At 44.0% G+C, this 15510-nt stretch overlaps 1 protein-coding gene across 1 annotated transcript in view; it reads right to left on the bottom strand.

Moving 5' to 3' along the window:
- Positions 1-690: 690 nt before the first annotated feature.
- Positions 691-15510, bottom strand: part of Ralbp1 (ralA binding protein 1) — a 36652-nt gene continuing 21832 nt past the window's right edge. Inside the window, exons 4-10 of the mRNA XM_034483912.2 lie at positions 12874-13223; positions 10917-11078; positions 9590-9721; positions 6506-6613; positions 5110-5231; positions 4564-4687; positions 691-2423 (exon numbers count right to left, since the gene is read on the bottom strand). Coding sequence (XP_034339803.1) covers positions 2178-2423; positions 4564-4687; positions 5110-5231; positions 6506-6613; positions 9590-9721; positions 10917-11078; positions 12874-13223 — 1244 coding nt within the window. The 3' untranslated portion in view covers positions 691-2177. The remainder of the gene's footprint in view (positions 2424-4563; positions 4688-5109; positions 5232-6505; positions 6614-9589; positions 9722-10916; positions 11079-12873; positions 13224-15510) is intronic.

The following is a 15510-nucleotide window of genomic DNA, read 5'->3' as shown; positions in this document are numbered from 1 at the left end:
GGGATCCTCCCTCATTTCCACAGAGGTAGAATTGCAGGAGCTTCTGGCTCCTTGTGTATATACTGGGATCTAGACTCAGGACGTCATGCCCAGTGTTGTTCAGTACATTCACTTGCAGAGAAGAGCACAGTAAGAGCCATGGGTCCCTGCTTGGGAGCTGGTCCTCATCATTACCCGATCTCCAGATCCCTGAAGTTAGATGTCACAGCAGGGTACCTGAAACCTTCAGATGTCTGTCACACATCTCTAGCATGCTAGCTGTCCTACCTAAGTCCTCGTTTCACATGTAAAATGCAAACAAACCTCTGTAAACACTAACAACTGGGCTGAGACGGGTCTGGACTGGACCCAGAATGCAAAGCTTGCTTTCCCAACAGCAATGGGAAACTGTCAGGTTCAGGAACTGCACACTGAGTCTGAGAAAACCCCTCCAGTCAGCAGCAAGCATGGTGAGATGGGGGCTGAGAGAGCACAGCAGGAGCAGTGTGTGCAAGGCACAGCGAGGAGTGAGATGGAATAAGAGATCCCACTCGCTCTCTCTCCACCTTGAACACCTCCACTTACTCCGTGCCAGGTGCTGTTATGCAATTATTTCAAAGAAAAGAGTGTACAATAAAAAGCCCCCCCTTTTTATCTCAAATGGCTGTTGAATTTATTTCCTTGATCAATAATGGTCCTGGCAAAAATTAGTTAACCAACAATGAGACATTTGTAATGAAATACTAATTTTAAAAACCCATGATACCTTGATAGAAATTAGAGTTTACACAAACAAAAAGAATTCAATATTGCCAGCAAATATAAAATGAATGTTGTACATCTGACGGGATGCAGCAAGGCGTTTATACATTTATATTTGACACCTGACCATATTTCCAGTCACCATAATATCTTCTCTCCAGATTTAAAAAAATAGTATGCTGATTTCTATAACAAAGCTTTTTTTTCCGTACAAAAATCAAATAATGGCCAACAAGTCACAACAGTGCAATAGGTAGAGGCTAACGAAAACCGCACAAAAACAGGTGCTGAAATAACTACTAACCAGGAGGAGACCAGAGCCTCCTGTGGGTCTGTTGCTCACTTTAGAGTATGGGATTTGTTTTCAGAGCCACAGGGGACCTCCCTGGAGGCCACTCATCTGACAGTGAAATCTGGTTGCCCAAGAGTCAGGCCTCCCAGACACCAGGGAGCAGTTAGAAGCAAACACCAGGTGGGGTCAATTACAGCTACCCTTTTTGCTTTTCTTCCTTCTGCTCTGTTCTGTCAGAGTCCTTAAGCAGTCCCTTGAGATGACAGAAAGGTAAAAGTTCTGCCTGAGAGCATCTACATGGCTTATCCTGGCAGAGGTGTATATATCCTAGCTCAAGCTAGCAACTGAAGTCACTGTGGTTTCCTGGAAGGTCAGTGTGGAAAAGGGCTCTCTGGTCTGAGAAGCATCTGTACGATGCCTCAGGGTCAAGGTGGTCACCTCTGACCACCTCAGAGAAGAGACCTTTGCTGATCCCTGGCAGTGAGTGAGTGGCCCGCACTGCCCAGGCTGGTGGCAGGCTGCATGGGTAACCTCTGTCTGCCACCAAACTGGGCCGTCCTGACTCACACTGACAGACTCAACTGAGAACTAGAAAAGCAAAGTGGTACACAGCAGATAGAGGAAACCCCAGCGAGAGCCTTTTTGGCCAGTCAGAGAATATGAGGCAGCTCCCCACTGAACAATCTGCACCAAAAGGTGTGGAAGGCACAAGCAAGGGTGGCCAGAGACCTGCAGGGCTGGTGAGACCACAAGCGTCCACAAGGCAGGCACAGAAGTGACCTGGTTTGGTTCCCACCCTTTGATAACAAAGAGATTCTGATTCTGCTGTGATTAAAAAAAAAAAAGAAAAAGAAAAGCAAAAAAAGAATTTTTGGTTTAAAAAGAAGCCACTCAAAGGTTAAAATAGTTATTTTTTTAACAAAGAAAATTAATTTTCAAATAAGCTGACACTATCTGGAAATGCCTGTGTTCCCTGCAAGCCCCCCATATGTCCACCACTTCACCTTCCCAGGACCTGAGCCTGACTCGGAGTCAGACATGTGCAAGAGGGAGCGTCTCTGAGAACCTTTACAGAATGTCCAGCAGGAAAGGAAAGGCAGCTGACTCTTGCTTACAGTATGATGCACAGGGCCCGGCCAGCAGTTCAGATGGGTGTCTCCTTTCGGTCTTTGCTGGGCGAGGGCTTCGCCTGCTCCTTGGCTGCTCTCACCTCGAGGACACCGTCACAGAGTGGTGGGCCTGTGCCCCCTCGCCTCTCAGGCTCCTCCTCCTCCTGTAGCTGCTGCTCAGACTTAGCTCGCTGCATCTGGAGCAGCCGGAGCTGCACTCGAAGCTCAATGATGGCCTCCCGTTCCTCGTGAACTGCTTGGTTCAAGTGATTGTTCTTGATCTTAAAGAATAAGGGACAGGGCAGTCACCACATAAGCAAGGTCAGGAGGACAAGGAGTCGGGGCAGAGCACAGGCTGCAAGCAATCCTAAGCAAGGATCTACTTCTATTTTAGCCAACCTGACTGGTACAGCAGAAGACAAGATGACTATGTGGATGACTATATAAATATGCTCTGAATGCATAAGAGTGTGGACTCTGAATTACAAAGGAATAAACACATTTAGAAAACAAGGTATCAACAGAACAGTTGTTTTAGTTAGTATTTTAGTGTTTCAGTGGGCTTTTTCCTTACACTGGTTTCTGAGCAGCCTATAAGGGAGTGACAATGGTGACTTTAGCAGTAATGAGGAGAGAGAATGAGAGCAGGGATAAAAGATGACACTTTACTGACTACACCTGGATCATGCTACTTGAGGACTGTGGGAACCATGGCTGCTTAAATGCTGTACCCATTCAGCAGTCACTCAAGAGGAGCTCACCTCAAGCTCCTGCAGCCTCCATTTGTGCAGCAACTGCCCCTGGCATCGGAATGCTCTTCTTCCTCAGTATTTCCCAGCATCCTAAGCAGCTTGTGTGCCCTATAACTAGACTTTCATTCAATGAGATGAACACAGGTGACACCCCAGTGCCTTGACCCTTCTCTCCCCAACAGAGAACGAGGCAAAATGCAGGGCAGCCGCTTTGGCCCAAGTAGGGCCTATACAATGTGCACAACAAAACACTCCACTAATTCTGCCACTTGTCTCCCTGCTCAGGAGAATGGAGATAACCAGGGTGCCAATGTGCAGATTCCCAGCAGCCCAGCTCACTCACAGTAACTTCTTGTTTTGTTTTTCAAAACAAGGTCTCAAATGTGTAGACCAGGCTGGCCTCAAACTCAGAGCTCCACCTGCCTCTGCTTCCTGAGTGCTGGGATCACTTAATGGGTAAGGTGTGTATACATGGGTGCATGCATGTGAAGAGAGTTGGCCTTAATTCAGGTCCTCAGCCTGCACTGCAGCCTCTTCGCCAGCAGGGACATGTCCCTGGATCCCTGCCTGCTTCTTCCCCTGGACAGACTCTTGCTACGAGTGTCATAGGCACCACTGTCCCTCACTATGCCCACCCTCCACACAGTGGACAGGCAGAGTCCTAGGCAATTCTTAGGTTATTATCTTTATTTATGTGCACTGGAGTTTTACCTGTGTGAGGGTTTTGAATCCCTTAGAAATGGAGTTACAGACAGTTGTGAGCTGCCATGCAGGTGCTGGGAACCGAACCTGGGTCCTCTGGAAAAGCAGCCAGTGCTTTTAACTGCTGAGCCATCTCTCCAGCCACAATAGGTTTTTTTTTGTTTTTTTTTTTTTTTGTTTTTTTTTTTTGTTGTTGTTGTTGTTTTTGTTTTAAATCTTTTTGTTGTTGTTTTTCAAGTCCCGATTGTCCTGGAACTCACTCTGTAGACCAAGCTGGCCTCCAATTAAGAAATGCCCACCTTCGCCTGGCCCAGCCTCTGGACAGGACCTCCATGTGCATTTGCCTGGCAGTTCAGTGGACATGAATGAAGGAAAGGTGTCCCTCTGTTCACCAAGTCATCCTCACAGAAGACAGTGTTTTATTTGGGATGAAAAAGGAAATCACTTGGACCAGTGTTTCCTTCCCAGTACAGCTTCCTGGGCATTTATTTGGTCACATCTACTGCTCTGTGGGGAAAGGACTACAAGACAACTGACTCACTTTCTCCACTGCTAGGCCACTTAGGATGGTGGCCAGATGCCATTAACTTTTTGTAGGCTCACTTGTACACCAAGGTCAGGGAAGGCTACCGTACTTCAGACAGCCTAGAACACCCATTTCATCCTGGTAAGAATGCCCTTAAGGGAGCTGGAGAGATGGCTCAGTGGTTAAGAACACTGAATGCTCTTCCAGAGGTCCTAAGTTCAATTCCCAGCAACTACATGGTGGCTCATGACCATCTGCAATGGGATCTGATGCCACTCTTGTGGTGTGTCTGAAGACAGCTACAGTGTACTAACACAAATAAAATAAATCTAAATAAATCTTAACAAAATGTCCCTGAATTCCTCTCTAAAAGTCTCCAGTGGAAAAATAGGTGGTTTGTGGTCCCAAGAACATTTTGGAGGTTGCCCCCCCAAAACTCACTTCTAACTCTTCATTCTGCCTCTGTAGGTCTTCCAGGATGATCTGCAGCTCCTCCTCATCCTCGCTCTCGCTCTCACTGTCAGAGGAGTATTCCTCCGTCTCACTGCGGCCATGCTGCTGGCGGCTGTGTGGAGACAAGGCAACATTACAGTGTACTCAGAGGTCAGCTAAGGCCCACCCATGCTTGAAAATCTACCTGGTCCAATGCTGCCTAAGACCTGGTAAGAAGCCCAGCTCTTTTACAGCAATGTCTAAAACAGTGGTTCTCAACCTGTGGGTCACAACCTCTCTGAAAGCCAAACAACCCTTTCCCAGGGGTCGCTTAAGGCTACCATCTGCATATAAGTATTTACATTACAATTCATAACAGTAGCAAAATTACAGTTATGAAGTAGCAAAGAAAATGTTACGGCTGGAGTCACCACAACATGAGGAACTGTCAAAGGCTCGATGCATTAGGAAGTTGAAAACTACTGAACTAAAAGAATTCTGCTCATATAAAACACAACATGGCTGGAACCTTCCAGCCCTGCAGCTCCCTTGTACCTCTGGATCTCTGCAATCTCAGCTCGGAGGCGGTCGATCTCTTCTTTCTCCGAGGCAATCTGACGACGTAGAAACTGCTCCATGGCCAGGAGCTCCTCCTGCTCAGTCAGGATCTCATTCTCCTGAAACAATTAAAATGGGTAAGCACCTGACTGAGCTCTGGTGGAGGAAAAGCTTCCTCTCCAGGGCCTCTCCTGTTACCCTGCTAGGTGCTGAGTTACCACAACCAAAACCATGCTATTGTCTCAGAAACAAGAAAAGCTACACAAAGTCATGTTGAGAGAATGTCTAGACTCTTCTCAACAACAGAACGTACACAAGAACCTGCTGTGGCATTTGCAAGTCTCCTTATGAGCCTGCCACACCACAGCAAAGGACCAAATGTCAACATCTGCTTTGGATTGCTCAGGGCTGAAGAGATTGCTCAGTGGTTAAAAGCACTTGCTCTTCTTCCAGAGAACCGAAGTCCAGCTCCTAGCACCCAAATCAGGGGTTCATAACCACCTGTTGGAGGGGGATCCAATACTTCTTCTGGCCCAGTGGGTATCTGAATACATGTATGTACAACACATATGCACAAATAAAATTAACATAATCTAAAAATCATCTGCTTTGGCTTCCGGTCTCTCAGGATTTAGGGTCACAGTGACTTTTCAGTGTCACTAGGAACAGGACCCAAGAGATACATGTGTGGCTGGTACCAGTGTCAGGTGTAAGGCAGAACAGAGAGAAGGAAAGGTTACAGGATCCCCCTTCCTTCCCCACTGTCCTCAGCCATGCCCTTCAGGTAAAAGTATGAATTCTCCTAAATAGGTTAACCAGTCCTAAACTGCTTGAGAACAGCCATATGGAGAGAGCCCTGTCTGTACTCCACCTTGGGTTCTCAGGTCTAGAGAAAACAGTAGAGCAGAAGAGGAGCTGGAGACAAAAGCATCAGCAACTCTTTCCACACAAGAGGTACCATCAGCACAGTCCAGAAAGCACTGAAAAGCTCCTGAGAGAGGCTGCTTCTCCATGTTCAAACACACAGACATTCTTCGTTTGCCTCAGCATACATACGGATGAAGATGCATTCCAAGAAACCTCAGATGGGAAATTCTCAAGAAAATAATCTGGGATGTCTCTCTCCTCAGAGTTTTTGTTTCTGTTCTTGTAAATCAGGACCACACCAACACCACGAACTTCTGTGTAGACTTACAGAAGCTAGGAAGCTAGACAGAAGGCAGCTTCTTCCTCCACACTAACATTTCAGCACACACAGCACAAGGGTAGGGCCACAGAATAGGAGCAAGTTCTTTGGAGTCCATTATAATTTTGGTTTTAAAAAGTCTATAGTTGAGCTTCTCTTTGAAAAATGACCAATGAATCCCTTTGGAAATCAAAAAGTATAGCTTGCCTGGGCAAGAAGGATATTTATAACTTCTTCGTTTTCATTCATTTCTTCTTTGGAAACATCCTCTTTCGAAAGACTGGCTATCTCTTGTGCAATCTTGGTTTCACACTCCTGTCAAAGACAACACATGATGAATTAACTGTTCAGCCCACATGTAACACATAGTCAACAAATGGTCCTCTTAAATTAACAAAATGAAGAAAGCCCCAGCAGCAATAGGGAACTGTCTGTAGTGATGGCTGGACATTTGCTAACTAGGCTTAGAATATACTGTAGGTAGGAGCAGGCATGATGGAACATGCCTTTAATCCCAGCACTCAGGAGGCAGATGTAGGAGATCTATATGAGTTTAAGGCCAGCCTTGAAGTTCAAGGCCATAGTAAGTTCCAGGACAGCCAGGACAACACAGAAAGATCCCATCTCAAAAAGCAAAAACCAAACCAAACCATAAAAGAATATAATGTGGATAGCGACTGCAAGGTGACTCTGTGGTAGACACTTGCTATCAGAAAGCCTGACATCCCAAGCTCAATCCCCTCCCCCAGGACTCACACGATGCAGAGAACTGATTCTGACAAGTTGTTCTCTGACTTCCACATGCATGCCACAGCATGTCCACACTCACGTGCACAATCACACACAATAAACATTTTAAAGTAAGAAAAGAACATGACGTGGTTATCTTGGTCTGTGGCTGCACTATGAAAAAGGCTTAGTTCTGATGAATATGCTCTCTTAATCCAGGCTACATGAAATGTCTTCAAGGGAACTACTGGGGTGTCAATTATAAGCCCAGTTTAACTAATTTTACCAAATACATACAGTCAAGGGACCACCACCACCACCCTGTTAGGAAACATCCCCTTGCTCCACGGTCTGTCGGTACCCAGTACCACAGACCTGCTCTCTCTCTCTCCTTACAGCTTCTCTCTCCAGTCTCAGGGGAACTGACTCAAGTCATTCCTCTTTAGCTTCATACTTGGTTTAAGATGCTTCTGTGCTGGTGTGAGTAGTTGCCAAGTGACAGCCAGCATATGAATGCATTTTAATTTGCATATCCAGTCACCAGCTGCAGGGCTCTGGGTCTGTTGTTTTTAGCTGTTATGAATGGTTTGCAAATGTTTTGTGAAGGCTTACGCGCTGTTGCTGCTTCTTTTAGAGGATAAATGGCTATGAGTGGAATTTCTGGATAAATAATCATATGGTTAATTCGGGAGAAAGTGCTAAGATGACATTGAGGTTTAAACTGGTGCTATATTTTTTTTTATATTTTCAGTCATTAATCCACTGAATTCTTCAAGTAATTTCTCCCTCAAAAGTGAAGCCAGCATAAAGGAACCTGGATGTGTAGCTACAAAATAAAGCATCAAGGAGAGGGAGAGGGAATGGTCAGGGAGAGAATATAACTAATAAGAAGACGGCCGTTCCATGTCATAGCTCCACACTGCCTCAAGCTCAATACCAAAATTCTCTCTCTGTGTGTGTGTGTGTGTGTGTGTGTGTGTGTGCGCGCGCGCACATGTACACACAAACATATATAGTCATGTACTTCTGTGTACACATGTATAGAGGCTAGAAGTCATTTGTTGGGTGCCATTCTTCAATTGCTCTCTGACTTATTTTTTTGAGTTACGGCATCTCACTTAACCTTGAACTCATACATTTCTCTACACTAGCTGGCCTTCAAGCTCAGGGACCCTCCTGTCTCTGTCTTCCCAGTGCTAAGATTATAGGTATAAGGCACATCTGGCTTCTATGTGAGTGCTGTGGATTGAATTCTGGTCCTTATTTTTGCAAAAGCAAGCACTTTACCAACGGAATCATCTCCATAGCCACAGTCCTTTCATTCAACACACACACATAACTGAGAAACACAAAGCCAAGCATCCACCTATGTTCTATGTCAGGGACTCTTCATATAAGGGCTGCTAGACAATGCAATAAGATCAACAACTGCAATGTGCCCTGTGAAACTTGGGCACACATCCAAAGCCAAGCATGGTGGCCCATTCCTATAATCCAGCACATGAGAGGTAGAAGCAGCAGGATCAAGAGTACAAGGTCACCCTGGCTATAGAACAAACTTGAGACTACTGGGCCACAAGAGATCTTATTAAAACAAACAAGCCATAAGACAGAGGAAACAAAAGACAGACAATTTAGTGAGTTAGAGAGAAAAATAATTATGAAAGGTTTCCTCAGGGACTGCACATCCTGAAAACTGGGTGCAGCTACAAGAATCTCAAACCTGTCCTCTCAACAAGAGCTATATCCTCAAAGCAAAAGGCCTTAGGTACCTGTCTTCTCACTATAACTACCACTTCTCTACCCTCCAGGTCTGAGAGGTGCTAACTAGTGTATGCAGGCTATGCTATTCAATCTGCTGAGGGATTTGCATGTGGCTTGTACAATCTTTCAGGGGTGTGGATTTTAGCTTTGCTGTGGCTGGGAAACAGTCCAGACTCAAGCTTCACACAGTCAACTAGCACAAAATCACAAGTGGGCCTTGTGCACACCCAACACAGAACAGGTCCACACGCTTCTTCCCTCCCGCCTGGGCCACCAAGCCCTGCATTTCCATTCAAAATTCAAACTTCTCAGCAGTCTCTCTCCAAGGGTCTCTCACCCTTACAATGCTCTGTCCACAGATACAAACCAGGCAGGAAATAACAAGATCATCTTTGTAATTAAAAAAAGAAAAAAGTCTTTCTAAACTTAATGAAACATTTAATTTATAGCATGCTAGAGTATGAATAACTCAGAACAACAAACGTTTGTGTAAATAAATTTCACACCAGAGAGTTTAACATCAACAGCAAATATGTGCTACTTTTTTGTGTTTTGTTTTGTTTTTCGAGACAGGGTTTCTCTGTGTAGCTCTGGCTGTCCTGGAACTCACGCTGTAGACCAGGCTAGCCTGGAACTCAGAAATCCACCTGTCTCTGCCTCCCACGTGCTGGGATTAAAGGCGTGCGCCACCACTGACGGGGCAATATGTGCAATTTTAAAGAACTTACAGCAGGTATAGGAGGCTAGTCCACACTCCCTGTAGGTTTACTAGACATAGGATGGAAGAGAATAACTCACCTGTCTTTTAGCTTCCCTCAGCTTTCTCTTGAGGGCAGTCAGAATCCGCTGTACTTCCCATAATCTTTCTTCTTTAGATAAGTCCTTTATCCCGCCCTGCAGATCTCGATGTAAACAATTCAAAAGAAACTCCTAGATAACAAAAAGACACATGGAACCTGCTGGTCTGTTATCTTACAGCAGCACTCGAAGTTTCTCCAATGAAGACCCAGCTCTCACTCTGCACAGCAACAGTGATAACTCCCTCCTCTGCCGACCCCACACACATTCCCCTCTGTTTTACCCGGGGCTTAGACCCTCATCCTTTATTTCTGGCAGTTGAATAGTAATTAGCCCACATCTTTGCTCTCCCTTCTCTCCTCCCAGTAAATGGTAAGTAGAACTCGGCCAAGAAGGAAAACAGGCTTGTGATAATATTCATGCAATGCAATCAATATTCTCAAGGTTCTACTACTCAGTCTTGAATTTCTTACCAGTTAGTCTCATTCTCTCCGTCTCCCCAAACACACTTGTGAGTGCACACACACAAATTTACTGGGTTTCTTTTAGATATCAAAGTAGCAGAGTGGAAAAGCTCCAGGCTTAAGATAAATCTAAGAATTATGTCAACAGTATCTTAGCTATAAAGCATGATGAGTGACTGCACCTTGTCTAGAAAAGCAAACATGTTTGAGATCCTGGCTATGGGCTGAGGCTTCCTCTGAGCTGATCCATTCTAAAATGAAAACACCAACAAGTTCCTAAATTGTTGTTCAACAATTTGCCGAAAATTAGCATGTCAAGAATGAGCAGGAACTGGTAAGATGGCTCAGTAGTTAAGAGAACTGGATGCTCAATTCCCAGCAACCAGATGGTGGCTCACAACCATCTGTAATGAGATCTGATGCCCTCTTCTGGTGTATACTCATATATAAATTAAAAAAATGTAAAAAAAAAAAAAAAAAAAAAAAAAAAAATTAAAAAAAGAATGAGCAGAGTAGGAATTTAAAACTAATTCTTACAGTTTAAAACCCTATGCAATTTCTACCATAGTTGCTGACTTACATGGTATGAACTAGGACCAGATGGAAATGTGCTATTGAAAAGCATGCTCCCAGAACAAGGGTAGAGGATCAGTGAGTAGATACTTGCATAAGGCCCTGGGCTCCATCCCCAGCACAAAACTGCGTGTGCACACAGGAAACACTCGCTACTCCATAAACTAGGATTCACCACCTCCATTCCACAGCTCTTTGTTGGCAGCACAGAAACAGGCAGGGAGGGATTAGGAGAGGCAGGGGCAGGGGCAGGGAAGGGGCAGGGAAGGGGCAGGCAGGGCAGCACACACCTGTCTCCTGATCTCTTCCTTGATGCCTGCTTGGGTCTCTGGCAGTGTGGGCATTGTGGCCATGTTGGACCAACGCAAAGGTCTTATTACTTGCTTCAGGACCACAGTGCCGAAGAGCTCTTGCACATGTGTGAAAAGGACATACAGCACTCGATTGCTGATCTGCAGAAAACAGATTGAGAGTTGTATAAGACCATGAAAGTGATCTTTTACCTTTACCAGTCACACCATGCAGTCTTTAATTCTGGATACTATGACAGGTCTCCACAGGAGGAAGAAAACATGTTTCACTAATTATCAATTTAAGAGCATATGAAAGCCCGGCTTAAGTCAGGTTCTCAAGGGGAAAAGTTGGTAAAAGGATATGAAACACACTACCATCAACATGTACTTCCCAGTCACCTGTTAACTAGTGGTCATTTCCTATGTATTCTGAGACCTTTCTACACACAAAGTGGCGTTCCTGAGGACAGGTGGGAGGTGGAACACCTTCAGATGTATAGAGCTGGCAGCCTCTCTGGCACACAAGCACCAGTGTTCCCATCCTAGGAAGCCAGAACTGCAGGATCTCTGAACAACCAAGAAAAGACTTTTTTCCTGGCTCAGACTTTCTCTTATTCTTGGAGCTTCTGTTGTACAAGTACCCACATTATGGCAATACTGAGTAACAATGTAGTACTGACCAAATTCCAAATCCAGGCTAACAAAAATGATCATGGTATTTGAGAAATATAAGGAACAGTTTGTTTTAAAACATAACTAATTAAAGTATCTTTAACAAGAGAAAGCATCCTCTTATAATAGTAACAATGACATATGGTCAGGACCTCACATACCAACCAGAAGAGGGCTTCAATTAAAAATTAGAGTGGTGCACACCTTCAGTCCCTACACTTGGGAGGCAGAGACAGGACGATCTCTAAGTGAGTTCAAGACCAGCCTGGTCTACAGAGTGAGTTCCAGGACAGCCCGGGCTATACAGAGAAACCTGGTCTTAAAAAAACAAAACAAAACAAAACAAAATAGAACCGCTGTTTCCTTTTTTCACTTCTTTCCTTCCTTCCTCCCTTCTTTCCTTTCTTTTTTTTTTCTTTTTGAACCAGTAAAATATCAGCTCTTCTAAAGGCAAAGTCTTTCTTTGACAGCATCAACCGAGTAGTGATAAAGGCACTGTAGGCCAGGAAGATAGCTTAGTCAATAAAGCATGCAAACATAGAGACCTGAGTTCAATCTCCATAATTCACATTAAAAAAAAAAAAAGTTGGGCATGGTTGTGCACACCTACAATCGCAGCCTGGGGAGGGTCCCTGAAGCTTGCTGACTAGTGAGGGACCCTGTATAAGGAGAGAAAAAAGATGGATGGTTGGTACCTAAGCAACAGTAACAAAGCTGTCCTATGACCGCCACATAAACATGCATATATCTACATGTACAGCCACACACATGCAATTCCAACATATGAACTTGAACACACATATACAAAAGGATGCCAGATATACATGTGTGTAAAAGACAAAAACAGCACAAGCAAAATACTACTTAATTCCCTAAATGACTTCTCAGATAAGAAGCAATATAGCATCTCTCTCTGGATCCATTTTACAGGTGAAGTCCTCAGTAAGAACTGCCAAACAAACATCACAGCCCTTTGTGAGTGACCAAGCAGATAGGATATTCGCATTTCACAACTAAGCAAATGAACAAATATGCTCATGTCCCTACATGCTGGCACTGCTCACACTCGGACAGAGAAGATCTGTTGTCAGGCGGATCCATTATTTCACTGTTTTACATGAGACTCAGCAACAGACACGTTCCCCAATTTCTCAGTGCCAGTACCAAAAGCGAGTGGGTAGACAGGAGCCACACCTGGACAGTTACACCAAAAGAGTGTGTGTGGAGAGAACCCGTACCTGGACAGTTACACCAAAAGAGTGTGTGTGGAGAGGACCCGTACCTGGACGGTTGGGCTCAGCACTATAGAGATGTTCTGGATGTTCATCTTTGTCTCTAGCTCCTTCGAAATGACGTGGTCCATGTGCACAATGAGCCAGGAAAGCAGAAGGTGGTTACACTCCGGCAGTTCCCTGAGCAAGCGCTGGAACTCCTGCACTTTCTCCATCTCTGTGGTCCTCCCACAAGCCTCTTCAAATCGGGGCATAAGCTCTTTGGTAAGCAAATTCTCTGGAAGGTCTCGCAAATACTGCTTCAGCAAGCTGGCTACAGTGTTAGGTTCATATTCTTCCAAGTTTGGAGACTCCTCTCGATCATAGGCTGCTTTTAGCTCATCTACCTTTGATTTGATTCCTTAAAACATTAAATTTAGGAGAGAGAACACCAGAATCAGACACACTTTCTCCACCACCACACATACGCTTGTTACACCGACACAGGAACAGCCAAGAAGAAGCCCTGGGAGCCAGGCCAGGGGCACATGCCTGTGATCTCAGCACTAGAGGGGAAGGCAGGAGGACTGCTGCCAGTTCAAGTCTGCCAGCCTGGGCTACACAGTGAGACCCCTCTCAGAACTAAGCACAAATCCTCCTGGTAGAATCCATGTCTGCTGATGGGTCACAGAACTCTGTACAAAACACAGCACATAAAACCACAACCAGAAACTTAACATTCCCAGAAACCATGGAATATTAAGAAAATGTTTAATCCAGGAAAAAATTTAAATATAATGGCAGTTAAATAAAAATTCAAAAGGAAATGAAGCTATAATCTGAGCATATACACTATGCACAGAAAGTCTGGTTCCTGAGTCCTCACAAGACGGACAGCATAAAATGAAACTCTGTCTCATGTGGCCATTCCCAGCTGTTCCTTTATAAATAAGTTAAGTCCATGATGTAGAACAAAGATTCCTATCTTAACAAGCTTACGGAAAATTGTTCTCTATTATATAACACCCACCTAATTTCTATTTTAAAGTCTGAATTCTTTTTTGTTTTGATTTTGTTTTTAGAGACTAGGTTTCTCTGTGTAGCCCTTGCTGTCCTGGAACTTCCTCTGTAGACCGGGCTGACCTCAATCTCAAAGAGATTGGCCAGCCTCTGCCTCCACAGTTCTGGAATTAATGTGCCAACACTACCTGTCCTAAGTTTGAATTCTTTTAAGTATTTTCTTAATCTGAACCAAGCTAGAATAAGAAAATAAAGTCAAGCTTCTAAAAACACAACCATTAGGCTTTCATATTGTACTAACAAACTAAAAAAATCTAACACATCAAGTACATGTTTTCCCAAACATTTTATCAGACTTTATATCTTCAGTTCCATCTGTTTAAGTGACATAATTCAGTGATATTGATCAAAATAGCTGCTTTTTTTAAACTTAAAACTATAGACCAACTACACAGAACAAACTACAAATTAAGTCTAATATAAACTGTCATCTAATCTGAACATCTTACATTTGAAATTTGACATTCCCATCTTATGTACAAACCTTCAACAAATGGCATTATAATAAATCTATACCTTATTCAAATTAACAGATCTTATTTTGGTGGTCTTTGAGATAAATGAATAAGATTACTGATAACTGTCACTGAGACTTTTGTCACAGTCTCTTGTCCCTCTTTGTCCCTCCAGCTCTTATCCCCTCATACTCTTGCTATGTTGTTGACCATGGCTTCTGCGGATAACGTCTCACTATGTGGCCCAAGCTGGTCTTAAAATCACCATGGAGTCCAGGCTAGCCTCAAACTCAAAGTCCTCCCGCCTCCTATGATAGAGGTATGAGCGTGCTCCACCATCTACCTTCCATATGCGTGTCTTATAAACATTTACTATTCCACCAATCAGTGAGAGCATTCAATAGTTGTTTCCACATTGACCAATTCACCAATCAGAACATGTGTTGGGTTTGGTGTTACTTTTGACAGTATTCTTAAAATGTTTGTCTTTTAAAAGCTGGAAACTTCATAAGGAATTCCAGTGAGAAATAGAGTAGTATAAAAGTACATTTAATGTCGAAAATATTATGAAGCAAATACAGAAAATTATGTAAGTTGTCTTTCACACTAGCATTTGTTGTTTGCTTTTTCATTTATCTATAGGTGTATAGGTGTTTTGCCTCATACATCTGTGTACCAAGTGCATGCCTGGTGCCCAGAGGCCACAAGTGGGTGTCAGAGGCCCCAGAACTGGATTACAGACAGTTATGAACTGCTATGTGGGTGCTGGGAATTGAAGCCTGGTGCTCTGGAAAAGCAACCAGCACTCTTGACTGCTGAGACATCGCTCCAGTCCCTTTCATCTTCGTTTTTAAATTGGAACTGATATAAATGAGAACCAAATGTCTCCAGAAAACAAGGTATTATCATATTAACAAACAGCACTGCCAGGGTTGGGGGCAGAGGATGTATCTGAGTGACAGAGCCCTTGCATCACATGAACACAGGCCCTGGGTCAAATCCCACACAGACAAGGAGGGCAGAGGGGAGACACAGCTACGTAGGTAGTGTGCCATGATGTGTGGCTGTCAATGTGGAAACAACTATTGAATGCTCTCACAGAAAACAGACATTTTAGTAGGAATGGTGAGGTTCTCCAAAAGATACAAATATCAAGAATAGGTCACAAACAAA

This window comes from Arvicanthis niloticus, chromosome 21 (genome assembly GCF_011762505.2).
Source record: "Arvicanthis niloticus isolate mArvNil1 chromosome 21, mArvNil1.pat.X, whole genome shotgun sequence".
Lineage (NCBI taxonomy): Eukaryota > Metazoa > Chordata > Mammalia > Rodentia > Muridae > Arvicanthis > Arvicanthis niloticus.
Note: the sequence above shows the minus strand (reverse complement) of the source record. Positions and strands in the feature narration are given on the sequence as shown.